Below are 13,885 nucleotides of genomic sequence, written 5' to 3' on the forward strand. Positions count from 1 at the left end.
GCTCACCTGGCCAACTAATTATCACAGGTGTCTGAGATTGATTTCAGTGATCCAAAGAACCCTGAGACACAATACCATCCATGAGTTTAATTGAAAAACAAAAAATTTAATCTTTATGACACTTAAATACAATTTGCATAATAATTTGGAACGCAGTGTACACCCTCTCCACAGCAGTACATTGCTTAGCTTCCCTGTCAGATTTCAGCCCGTTTCTCCAAACTGGAGGTGTGCCAACAGACATCTACTGTGTGTAATAATTTTATTTTTTTTTATATATACTTTATACACTGACTATGGATAAGTACCCCATACATCCCATTTCTTAAGATACAAATTATCCCCTTAATTAAAAGAAAAATCCAAGAGGGAAATTAGTGAGTACTCATCCTATAGTTATATGTAAGTTTAACAGCACAGTCCGCAAATAAAACTCCATTATACGATGCAATACAAATAAAGATATCGTATCTTACACTAGACTTTTGCTCGTGGGTTGTACTGTAGCACCCTGAAGGATTTTAAAAGCCTCAATAAAAAGGCAAAAAAAATAGATCCCCCTCTTTCCTTTGTTTTAGTGTAAATGTTTGCTTAGTCAACTTGTCCTACATTAAATGTAAACATAGAGTAAGAGTTACCAGTTTCTGTTGGACGGTCTCATGTCTCTGCTTGAGAATCTCCTCGGTTCGTTGCAGGACTCCATATTCTGCTTTCAGCTCAGCGATTTCCTGGCGTTTCTTCTTGTATACGGTTCCCTTGCTGCGCAGTTTCACCACCAAACGTTTCAGCTTTGAAGAACAAAAAGACAGAATTCAACATTCCCTTCAAATTAAAAGAACACTTAGTATTAGTTTTAAGGGAATGAATACTAAACAATGCTTTCAAATTGAATTGTATGGCTCTTTTCTATACTGACTTTAAAGGTCTTTAAAGCTACACTTCGTAACTTCAATAAAAAACAACTTTTTGACATACTTGCTGAAACTAACAACATATTCACATGGCACTAAATAAAACATAATAGGTAAAAAATAAAATAAATAAATAAAAAATCCTCACCTACTCTATTGCCTGCTAGTGCTAATACTGGCCTTACCGCATGTGAATGAAAACAACCAGTCAGAGTCGAAGAGTCTCTAACGCAGCTGTCAGTCATGTGAATCACTGCTTGTGAACTGCTGTCAATCTGTCAGACTAGGCAGCACTGATCTAATATCAATCAAGATTCTATTACTGCATTGCCTATTTGTCACCTCAAATCTTTTCAGAAACATATTTTAGTGTACTGTTTAGCTGTAAAATAAGAACATGGCCACGGCCACCATGTTATAAACAGGTGGACAGAAACAAAACACCACCCACAAGCTGGAGCAAACTCTCTCATTTTACAGTTAAACAGTACACTAAAATATGTTTCTGAAAACATTTGAGGTGAGAAAGAGGCAATGCAGTAATAGAATCTTGATTCATATTTGATCAGCACTTTTGATAGTGTTACTAACTGCAGCTTTAAACCTGCATTAACTGACTTTAAGGGACTTTAAGACTTTAAGCAGGAACAAGCTGTAAACACAACGTTGACATATCATCATCTTCTGAGTACGTATGGAAAACTGGTTAGCAAACTGTTAATAATTATTCAAACATTCAGCAGTTACGAAGCAACATTAGCATTCAATTGGAGTCGTGTGTCTGGCCACCTGACATAGGTATGTTCTATTTTCCCTCTCCTATTGGCTCTGGTTTGGTTTGAACTATGAATGGTCATCAGAGGAAGATGAGGGAGAGGAGAAGCTGAATCCATCTGAGCACACATCCAGGTTAGTCAGTGTTTCATCAGCGGAGCTCAATGACTTGGAGAAAAGCAACATACTGTCAGATCAGAAGGCAGAGTTGGCTGTGCCTGTGAAGCCACAGTCCACCATGCAGTCACCAGAGACTTATTTCACCGGCTGCACAATTAATGGAAATGTGCAGATAAATGTGTATAAAGAGTAAGTGCCTGGCACACCATGTCTGCGTTACATAGCAACGGTGACAGCGGAGTCCTGAGGGAACTATTTTTGTTGGCGGAAGACAAATAAAATGCTTAAATTATCTATTTTGTCCTCATTTTTCAACATTTCTTAATCAGCCTTGCTTATTTAACTGTTGAACTGTTGTATAAAAGCAATATCACACTCGAGCTCGTGATGTTGTACTGCGGCCTCTTGCCTACGACCGAATCACAGCCGTGACGATATCACAGTACAACATCACTCCCTCTCGTGTGATATTGCTTAAATACTGAATATAGCAGCTTTAAAATGGCCATATATTATACATGTTTTGTTCAGTGAACGTTGGATTAGTCATAAAACAATGTTCATGCGCGTGCTACAAGCAAGAAAATGTAAATGAAAGAGGCATAAATACAGCTTCTATTTGATGACATGTCCATGTCCAGTACAGCTGAGATACTATGAATGGCCATAGGAGAAGACAATGGGTTGAGCCAGGGGAGGGAAGGGATTAGAGAACGGCAGTGACTGGGGGCCATGCCATGACCTGAAACGGTCACTCAATCCTTTCAGATTCACAGCCAGCTATGTACAGCAAACAGCTTCATCTGGCAGAATAACTGCTTTAAGTGGATGTTCAGTCACTCCCCAGCCTGACTGTCTGTCGGGACACAATGAAACTCTGCCACAATGAAGAGCAGCTATAAATGAACACGGACACGGGAGAACAGCCCCAGAAATCACAGAATGTGCTTCATGTCCTTTGGGGATCCTGAGAAGCTTGGTGTGTGCGTGAGTGTGGGGGGTTATGCGTGTGTGTACATTTATTCTTTGTGTATTTTGGGACATCAAGGGCAGACATGGCTGAGAGAGGAATTAGCACAGCAGAATAATACTGCATAGTGTTCCCAACAGTGCAGCCCCAAAACAACTGCTGTTAAACTGCCCGACAGTGCCGTCACAACACCACCACTTTCAGACATACAGTGCATTCACACCATGACACACTTTTACACATACAAGTCAACAAAACCATGAATGGTGCATGCAGATACTCCAAATAACTATGTGTAGAACATACTGTATAGCAGCAGAGTATCCCCTCAAAAAATTAACCGCAGCCACACCACGGCATTATTTCAAGAAAAAGCGAGCATGTTACTCAGATCGGTGATGGTGTCTTGACAGGGAGACTAAATTTAACCAGTGCATTGAGGCTGGTTGACGAAGTGGTTTCATGTTACTGGCCAACCAATGACGAGCAGATGCAGTCATCCCTCTCAGAGAGACCCTGCAGTTGGTGGGTGGCATGTGATGACACATAACCAGCAGAATGGAAAATACCTCTGATAAAGTGATCATCTCCACCGTGGCCAATGGCCCGAAACTACGAAGGAGTCTGATAAGCTGTGTTTGACAAAACATTTTCCATTAACTTCATTTATGTATAGTCTCAAGGGCCCTCTTTGTCTCGACAAACAGCTCTTGTATAGTCTCAAGGGCCCTCTTTGTCTCGACAAACAGCTCTCTCTCATCATTTCAGTCAGACCGAATTTCAGTCTGTCTCAAATTAATTGTAATATATTATTATAATTGATTTAGAATTTGACAGTAGCTGAAATACATGTGAGCTTCTGTCTCAGACCAGTGGTATTGCCAGTGGGACTGGAACTAATGGTTATTCTCATTGATGGTTAATCTGTCAGTTTCTGACAGAATTCAGTCAATTTTCTGGATTAACTGAACAATTGTTTGGCCTATGAAATGTCAGAAAATGGTAAAAAAAAAAAAAAATGTCAATCTGTGTTTCCCAAAGCCCAAGATGATGTCCTCAAATGTCACATTTAGTCCACAACCCACAGATATTTAGCTTACTGTCATAGAGGAGCAAAAAAAAAACTATTATATATAAATATTTCCATTCAAGAAGCTGGAATTACAGAGTTTTTTTCTTACTCCATTAATTGATTATGGGATTAGATGGATATAAATTTAATTGTTGACAACTATTTGACTGATCATTGCAGCTCTAAATGTTATTACTTTAAAGAAAACTGGTACATTTTAACATTTTTTTCTGTCACAAACAAGGTTTTGCTTCTCCACTTCATTGCTCAGAGGACTGCTGTCTCTTCTCTTCCTAAAAAGAATAAACATGCTACAAGTAATTTTCCCACTGATATTTCACTCCCTCTATCACTTGCCAGAATAAGTGAAAATATTAGTGTTGTTTCTGCTGCAAAAATCATCACCCTCTTTCAGTTTTGTGCTGTGTAATATCCGAAAACATTTCTTACAAAATCTGATCAATTTGTAGAAAGCATAAAATGCATTGTAGAGGCCAGAAAAGGTTGTCGTATTCTGTTGGCTTGTTAGTTTTAAAGCGAGTCTTTGCAGATTTTCAACCAACTTTCTAACAATGTGGGTAGTATGTGTAAATGAACTGTGGTAAACTTCCCTCCTTCTTCCCAGTGCCTAGTGCCCTGCTCATCTCTGGCTCTAGGGCTGTTGCTCAATCTACAGATTGTACTTCCACATTTTCCTACACCCACCACCATGGATACAAAGAGTATAGAAACGGATTAAGAGAAAGACCTGCCCCCATTTCTCTCCAAACTCAGATCAAACTGTAAAACTAGGCAGCGTTGATCAAATATAAACCAAGATTCTTTAAGATTCTTTAACTTTAAAGATATTTTTTGGGCCATTTTGCCTTGAATGGACAGGACAAGTAAGCGTAAAGGGGGAGAGAGAGGGGGGATGACATGCAGCAAAGGGCCACAGGCTGGATTCGAACCCAGGCCGCTGCGGCAACAGCCGTGTACATGGGGCGCCTGCTCTACCACTAAGCCACCGACGCCCCCTTTTACTGAATCTTTGACTAATTCTCACTGCAGATGTTTCCAGAAACATATTTTAGTGCACTGTAATATGAGAGTTTGTGAACACTCAGTGGGCACCATACTGGGTGCGTTCTTAATCGCATACTTTTTCTTTTTACTTTTAGCAGGTACTGCAGCTGCCCTTAAAGAGTATGTACTGTTGCACGCAGTATGCACACAGATTCTTACTTTGCGATGTATGTAGTTTAACCTAAGTTAGAACTACATACACTGTGGATTCTAAAATATTCCTATATTCGCAACAGCAAAATTATATATGCATTTCTCTGTCATTTTCATAGTTATGTCCTTTTGTTGTTGGTAATATTACGATTATTTTGTTCATTTAAACAATTAATATTCCTATTATTACGATTTGACTGCTCATCAGTTACTTGGATAAACTGTCATCCATCATTACAACTTCTGACAGTCATCACAATGAGCTGTCAAGCTGTCATCTGTTTGTGGCTCAGTCGATGTGATGTATCGGCCGCTGCGCAGAGGATTGTGGTCAGAATAGCCATTTTACATACTGCAAAATACGAGCGGATGTAGTAGAACATTCTGGTATTTTTGGCATACTGCATTTGATGCACTATGTATTAGGATGTACTAAATCTTTTTCTGGCATACTAAATAGTATGGTAGTAGGGTTACTTGAATGCACAGACTTTTTCTTTTATTGAAAATACAGAGGCTGAAAAAAAACAAAACAACAGAGATCAAATGATAAAAGTTAGCAGTGCTGGTGAAATACAAACCAAGAGTCTGTTACTGTGCTACCTATTTCTCATCTTAAATTTTTTCAGAAACATGTTTTAGTGCACTGTTTGGCTGTAATTCAAGTTTGTGAACAGGAAGTAGGCAACATTTGGTAAACAGAGGCAGGAAAAAAAATCAGATAAAACGGTAAAACTTAGCAGTGCTGATCAAATATGAGCAAATCGAATCTGATCAAATATGAAAGATTTTGTCACTGCATTGCCTATTTCTCACCTCAGTTGTTTTCAGAAACATATTCTGGCTTACTGTATCACTGTAACTGAGATCGTTTTTTACCGTCATCTTGTTTCCTGTGTCAAAGTGAAGAAGCTTGTGCTCCAATGCCCACACTACTATACTATTTAGTATGCCAGAAAAAGATTCAGTGTGTCCCGAGACACAGTATGCCAAAAATACCACAATATTCTACTACACCCAGTTGTATTTTGCAGTATGCAAGCCGGAAGATACGTCACATCGACTGAGCCGCAAACAGATGACGGCTTAACAGGTGATTGACAGGTGATTGACAGCTGTCACAAGTTGCAAAGATGGATGACAGGGCACTCAGGCCACTGATGCGCAGCTAAATAGTAATAATAAGAATATTTGCTGTTTCGATGAACAAAATAATCATAAAGACAACCACAGGGCACTACTTTGAGAATAACAAAGAGAAATGCATGTGTAATTTCATTGTGGTAATATACTATATTAGAATCTACAATGTATCCCGTTGTAACTTAAAAGTCAAACTACATACATCGCAAAATAACAACAGCAGAGGTCAATCTACATCTCTGGCATTTTTTCTTTTTTAACTCCAATGGATATATGAGAGAGACGGTCAAGGTTCAAGGTGCAATGTTAACAGAAAGTCCCAATTGTGTGCATGCTGCATGCAACAGTATGCACTTTTTATGGGCAGCTGCGGTACCTACTCAAAGTAAAAAGAAAAAGTGTGTGATTATGAACACACCCAAACTCACATGCATATATACATCTTTCCACTGCATAAACAGCACAGTTTTACAAAAAGACCATCTTTTAAGCAGTGACATACTCCTATAAGTAATCATCCTGATGTCTCAAAGTATTGTGACGGTAATATATTTATGCTAAAATACTACATTTAGCATCTTAGATGTTTACGATAGTGATTCCCTGGAGAGAAATTCCCTTTTTCTTTTTACCCCACACAGGCAGGTCAGATGTCAGGGTTAACATTGTAACAACACTCCAGGAACAAAATGCACCATCCCTTGGGATTGACAGCAGCTCCACAGGACACAGGGTGAAGGGGAGGGGGGGGTTGGGGGGGGTGCGCAGGGAGAAAGCTGGTGCAATTTCAGACATGCTGTAACTGTTTTGCCTCAGCAGAGATGCCAGCTCTCACCTCATGGATATCAATGTGCGTCAAACACCCGGCTATAAAAATTCTCATCCACACAGTGTAAACGGTCACAGCACAACCCCCATCCATCAGCAGCCCTCTGCTAATACAGAGCTGTTTTTAGTCGACCCTTTAACTGCAAGCTTAATGTATGCATGGGCAGAAGAAGTGATTGCTCAAGGCTCTCTCACTAAAGTGCGACAATATTACACTTTTTTTTCTCTCTGTCAATAGTTCAGTTCTGTTCATCACAGTGACAGCTCAGAGGAGAACATGCCATGTCTCTGAAAGGGGGAGAGTACATCCTCGTCATGGGATATAAATAAAGACAAATGTTTCATGCCCCAAGGTTGTTTAATGTGTCCAGCTTACTTAAATTAGGAGATTGATGGCACTAAAGATTAGGGAAAAGGCCATCTTTCATGCAGTTTGTACAGTACAGTTCCTTGTTCTGGATATTCTCTGTTGTGTTCTATTTATGGCTCTGCATGGGAATGAGGGGGAGAGCAAGGAAAAGGGATAAGTAACATTAGACAGTGAGCCCGTCTATGTTTGGAGAAGAGCAGGTTTGCAAATCCACTAGTACTCACTTAGATAAAGCTAGAGTTTCTGTATGTGCTATCAGAAATTATCTTTAAAGCAAGGAAGAGAATTGTGCACAAAATGTTTCTTTTCTTGGCTGCTGTCTGTCCAGCTAATAGAGTTAACACAGCTTTAAGGAATTCAGAGATGGCCTTTATTTAGTGATTGCATTACTTTGTGACAGTAAGAAGCACTTCCAACAGTGTACCTCATCACCACGGATGACCTCTCCCCCATCTGAGGATTGTGCCTGGCTGGACCTCAGCCTCAGCTCCCTCTCTGCTGCGGCCAGCTCCTCCCTCGCTTCCTGGAGCTCCTCTGCCTTCGACTCCTTCCTTCGAAAGATGATGGAGGCCTGCAAGAGTCACACTGTATTAGATATACAAATATGACAAGAGTCTCTGCTAAGTGACTGTTAACCCGTAAACAGGCAATAAATATCAGCTCGTAAGAAAGCTTTGCATAAGAACAAGATCTTAAAAAGCCTTTTACACTCAAAAGTGTGTTTTGCTAATTGTTACTTCACTTTGATGTGTACAATTCAATGTTCAGAGTTTGACACTAGAAGCTGTTTTCACATTCATCTGCTGAAGTGGGAAAGTTTCTCTGCGCTCACCTTAAAGGGAAAGTCACTTTTCCTCTTATCTGTAGTGCTATTTATCAGTCTAGAATGTTTTGATGTGAGTTGCCAAATATTGAAGATATCGACTATAGAGATGTCTGCCTTCTCCCCAATATAATGGAACTAGATGGCACTCAGCTTGTGGTGCTCAAAGTGCCATTTCTTTTTTGAAAAACTCAGCAGCAATGTCTCTTTCAAATTATGACCTAGTTGCTTGAGACAATCAGCAGACCTTCATGTGAGCAGTTTCATGTAGGAACTATTTTCTTTCTACTGAACTACACCCACCAAATGTATCATCGTGCAGAGGGAAGCATGCATCTGCTACTAGCTCACCTAGCATCACTGAGTGAGCTAACATTTCACTCTCACGCTGTCACGGGCACAAGCCTCTCGTCCATGAGTAGACGCACACTTCCTTCTGCACAATGATACAGTAAGCAAGTGTAGTTTGGTAGAAATAAAGTAGTTCCTACACGAAACTGCTTATAACAAGGTCTGAGGATTATCTTGAGTAACTGGGTCATAATTTCTGAAAATTTTGGCCCTTTGAGTTCCACAAGCTGAGTACCATCTAGTTCCATTATACTGGAGAGAAGGCAGACATCTCTATGGCTGATATCTCTGACATTTGACAACTCACACCAAAACAATCTAGACTGATAAATAGTACTACAGGTAAGAGGAAAAATATGTATTATTGATTTTGGTGTGAACTGTCACTTTAACAAGTAGGAGGATCTGTAAACCTGTAAAGGAACACAGAATAATAAATATTCTAAATCACAAAATATGGAGACACCATTTAACTTTTCATTTTTTCACTGTAAAAAAGAATAGATATGCATTACATAAAAAAGCTATTAAAGGTCAAGCGTGTAAGATCTAGTGGCATCTAGCGGTGAGATTGCAGAACTGAAACTTCTCCCATGTGCCAAGTGTGTAGGAGAACTATGATGGCCAACACAAAAATGCAGGAACAGGAATGGCCCTATCTAGAGCTAGTGTTTGAGCTGTCTGTTCTTGGCTACTGTAGAACATGACAACTGACTCTATACGTAGATATAAACAAGTCATTCTAAGGTAATGACAGCAACAATTCTACTGTAATTTCAGGTGATAATAAACTAATAAATAGTGCCTACAAATTTTAACCCAAAACTTGGGATAACTTTTGTGCACAAACAAGGTCAGCTTTCACAGGGCCCAATTCACTCAGGATAAAATTGACAATTAGATGAAAGACATCACCTGTTGTCTGTATAGGGTCAGTTTGTCATCCATGGGGTCATTTCTCATCATCCTCTTCTCAATCAGATGATTTATCTGAGAATCAACTTCTTTAATCTGTGAAAGTAACATTACAGAACACTTAACACATGATAATTTTGCGATGTTTGGAAGTATACAAACTCAACACCACATTCTGGTCCTGACCTTGTCCTCCAGCTCCTGTAGATCAGCCTGGCCCATGGCAGGCTCTGCCGCTATTTTCTGCAGATACTGCGCTGTGCGCCTCATACCCTCCAGCTCTTTAGGGAGTTTCTCAGAGACCATGTAGGAGTTGATCTTGATCTCCTCTTCAAGCCTCTTCATTAAGCCTGAAAGAGACGCAGATTTTAATTAAGCACTTTGAGCTCAACGTGTTTGAAACCCTATCAGGCTTTCCGCAGCTGTGATTACTTAAGAAAAGCAGAATATCTTTTATACATGCAAACCCACCAAGCATATGACAAATCACACCACTAGCAATTTATTATACAGAACAACAGCACCCCAATTAGCACCCACAGGACCTCTCTGAGCATGCACATACTGTTCAGTAATAGTAATAAGTAACTTTAATTGTGCAGCTCCACCCTCGTCTGCATTGCCTAGGTCATTTTAGAAACTGTAAATGTGTAAATCTCTCCTCTGGCTGAAGAGCCCAATGCTAGATGAGAACAAAAGGAGACAATTTCGACATTAGATAAGCTCTATTATAGTACTTCAAAGATCAGTATAATTGGAGGGTCTCTACAAATGAAAGCCTATTAGCTGAGAGACCTCCTAACGCTCTGCTGTGTCCTTGAACCTTCCATCCAGCTGTGTCCTGCAGAGGCAACAGCAGGATGTGGGTACTCACTCTCTGGATTGGCATCTGCTGCTGCCTGTCGCAAATCCTTCAACTGCTGCTGCGATCTCTGCAGTCTCTGCTCTGCCTGGAACAGCTGAACACACAAAATCATTACTGATACAGGTAATTTGGGAGCAATAACATTCAGCCCCATTGATAATTAGTTTCTTCAACATTAGGGCTGCAATTAATGACTAATTCAGCTAGTGAGGAGGTTACTGGTTATTTTCCTATTTTATATTTTTCATTGTTTGGTTCATAAAATGTCAGAAAATAGCAAGCATTGCTTGTTTTGTCCTTAAGATATTCAATTTACAATCACAGAAGTCGACGTAAAGCAGCAAATTTGAGAAGATGCATTTTTTGGCATTTTGGTTCAAGAAATTACTTCAATGATTATCAAATTTGTTGCTGATTAGTCTTCTGCCAGCTGAGTAATCAACTGACTGTCTCAGCTGTATTTAACATGTCTCAATAAAAGTACTTGGAAGCTGTCTGTTCATACAAGCTGGTTCTGCCCATGCAACTTCATAATCTCTTGAAAATTGATGATTGCTGTTTTTTTTGTAATTTTCAGACAACAAAAGTTACATATTAATAAGCAGGAGGTTGCAAATTAATTTTTAACCACATTTAAGAACAAATGGAAGATTTTTTGACAGATAATAACTCAGTGTTTTTACTGGTTTAAATAACTTGATCCATTTGTTTTGGAGATGAAGAGACCTCTGAGTAATTCTGCTCCCGGTAAAAACCTCCTGAACGTTTGGATCAGAAAAATGGTGAGCACAAATTAAGTTCTCAGAGAAAACAGGTGAGCACCCATTAGCAGGTGCTGCGCTGGTGGCCCATCTGCGACGCACCGAACGCCATAAGAGAAACACCAATTTGTAATGTGAAACTGCTTTATTCAGTGTTTTTATTGCTTTTAATCACTGAGCCTTTTTGCTTTGGAGAGGAAGAGACCACTGAGGATAGTTTGGCTCCCAGTAAAAACCTCATGAACAATGAACACTGAAGGAATTCTAACTGGGAGAAGTTTCAGCTTGTTGCAATCTGCAGTCCTCACCACTAAATGCTTCTAAATCCCCTAACGCCCTAAATATTATACACTGTTCCTTTAAGGCCTAATATTTATAAAATTGAATTCAAGAAATTTAAAGACTTTTTAAGGACCTGCAAAGACCCTGGTATCAAATAGGGCAGCAACTTTGCAACAGATTATATTCATTACTGATTAATCTGGCAGTTATTTTTTCATGTAACCCATTAATCGTTTATTACAGTCAATAAAATTGCAACCAAGGTGATGTCCTCATATGTCAGGTTTTGTCTAACTAAAACACAGAACACAGATATTCAGTCAAGGCTATGGGCATTATGTTTAGCCTATAAACTAAGTAAAAAACACTTGAGATACTACATGTTAACGTCTCTCTTCAGTCCTCCAAAGCACAGCAGACAGCACATAGTTGAACTGATCTATGATTTCTTAGTAAATTATACTAAGGTGAGCAAATGTAAAAAAAAAAAAAAAAAAAAAAAAAAAAAAAAAAAAAAAAATCACAATTAATCACAAGCATTTACTTGGTTCTTCTGTTCTTGCTTCTGATGAGTGAGTGACTCCTCTCTCTCCTTCTCCACTCGCAGCTGTCTGGCCTGTTCTAGCATCCGTTGATGGTTGGACACTGACTCCACCTAGTGGATAAACAAGTTAATGTGACAATTTCCACTTGCAGGCTATTGTATCACGTGGTCAGCAGAAATAACCAAGCACCTCTAACAGAGTCAGGTTTCACCTTTTGGCAGTGGCAGGGCCTACAAATAAGACCCATTAAATCAACACCTTGTTACTTCACAGCCTTGTTAAGACAGCCTCAATGCACGTCAGATTCCTATCAGCTCTATTAAAGAAGCTGATAATATGTCTGAGGTCATGCTTTCATTCCTCAGTGAATCCTTAAGCCTGCCAAGCATTAGAATAGCAAAGGAGCCTCTTGGAGCAGTCTGCCTTACCCTCCTCTTCAGCCTCTCCACACGTTTGATTAATTGGTCTTTCTCTTCCTCCATCGCACTAATATCCTGTTATTGGAAAAAAGACGGATAGCTTTAGGGCATCATATCAACTGAGCTTCAGAAAGTGAATTATAACATCATTCACACAGTTAATCTGAAAAAAATGAGTGAGTAACTGATATGTAAATGATCATTTGGGGAGGTGAAGTATTCCTTTAATGTCACTATTTTGTACTGAACAAAGCTCAGCATCAAGAACTTAGAACAATCAGTAATTGGGAGGAGTTATTGAGTGTTTTTCACCCTTCGGATTTCTGCTGTGGAGAAGCCTGAAGTCCTCAGCAGCTCACAATCCTTGTGATTTGTCTTGAAATCTTCCACCAGTTCTTCATACTGTGAACACACAACACTAACATTTGTCTTTTGCCTTTTAGGTTAATGGCGAATTCAAAAACTAGGAAACAAAATGTCAATCTGTAATATATTGACAACCTTTTGAAAGGTTTCATTGATAAGATCGTCCTGCAGAAACTCTGCAGGCACCTCCAGTTTGACTAGAAAACGAGCCAGATAAGCCCTTTTCTTCAGTTCAGGGACCCTCTGTAGCAGCCAGTGGAGGATAGGGTGGACCACAGGCTTGCTGGCAGTCACCAAACCTTGTCTAAAGCTGCTCCTGTATGAGAGAAGGAGTGGATATGTTCAAAGTCTGCCTAGAAGTAAACATTAAAAATTGCTTCACTACATGGGGTGTGGTTATTAAAATTATCATTGAATGTAATAACTTACACATCAGAGTGGTTGCCTGGAGGTTTGTATTTCAGCATCCCCAGCAGAGCACACATTCTCTTTATGGTGTGTTCAGGCGTTTCTTCACGGATATCTATAGCTTGCTAAAGACAAGAGTAGCAGAAAGAAAGCGTTTTACGTAGTTCAGATTTAATCAGGCACATACAGGCTGATATTATAAAACATTTTGCACCGTTTGCACTGACACAAGCTGCACTAACTAACGTGTGGGCAGTCGTTGAAACTAGTGTCCCACCTTTGGGTCTATTTCAGCCAGGACATCATTTAAATTCTGCAGCAGCTGCATCGGCTCGAGGGAGTCAAACGTGATGAGGTTAAAGTTTTTCTTGAATGGGTCCTTATTTAGCTGTTCCACGATGAATTTCAGCTGTTCACTCATCTTGAACGATTCGAAACTTGCTTGGAGTAAATTAACGTCTTCTTCCCTGGATTAGCAGGTGGCTAATGGTTAGCTAACGAACGTTAGCTGTCTGACGTCGACTAACAAGCCGAAACTGCAAGAAACCTTTAAAAATCAGTCCAACCGACTTTGTGCTGACTATTTACACACAATAAAGACAACTTTGCAACAGTCAATTGATCGCCTTGTTAAATCTTCAACTTGCTAGTTATCAGGCAGAGAGGCAGCGGTTGTTGTCAACAGCCCCATAGAAACCATGAAGGTGTCATGGATTGGTTGCTAACCGGAAGTAGCTTTCACAG

The 13,885-nt window shown here is 39.7% G+C and overlaps 1 protein-coding gene across 1 annotated transcript in view; it reads right to left on the reverse strand.

Annotated features, from left to right (window-relative positions):
* ift81 (intraflagellar transport 81 homolog) overlaps positions 1 to 13,845 on the reverse strand; it is a 22,585-nt gene extending 8,740 nt beyond the window's left edge. The window contains exons 1-11 of the mRNA XM_050051178.1: positions 13,419 to 13,845; positions 13,163 to 13,266; positions 12,869 to 13,049; positions 12,680 to 12,769; positions 12,377 to 12,442; positions 11,948 to 12,058; positions 10,370 to 10,454; positions 9,682 to 9,845; positions 9,496 to 9,591; positions 7,831 to 7,977; positions 639 to 788 (exon numbers count right to left, since the gene is read on the reverse strand). Of these exons, the coding sequence (XP_049907135.1) occupies positions 639 to 788; positions 7,831 to 7,977; positions 9,496 to 9,591; positions 9,682 to 9,845; positions 10,370 to 10,454; positions 11,948 to 12,058; positions 12,377 to 12,442; positions 12,680 to 12,769; positions 12,869 to 13,049; positions 13,163 to 13,266; positions 13,419 to 13,562 (1,338 nt within the window). The 5' untranslated portion in view covers positions 13,563 to 13,845. The remainder of the gene's footprint in view (positions 1 to 638; positions 789 to 7,830; positions 7,978 to 9,495; positions 9,592 to 9,681; positions 9,846 to 10,369; positions 10,455 to 11,947; positions 12,059 to 12,376; positions 12,443 to 12,679; positions 12,770 to 12,868; positions 13,050 to 13,162; positions 13,267 to 13,418) is intronic.
* Between the last annotated feature and the right edge of the window lie 40 nt (positions 13,846 to 13,885).

The sequence above is a fragment of the Epinephelus moara genome, chromosome 8 (genome assembly GCF_006386435.1).
Source record: "Epinephelus moara isolate mb chromosome 8, YSFRI_EMoa_1.0, whole genome shotgun sequence".
NCBI classification, from domain to species: domain Eukaryota; kingdom Metazoa; phylum Chordata; class Actinopteri; order Perciformes; family Serranidae; genus Epinephelus; species Epinephelus moara.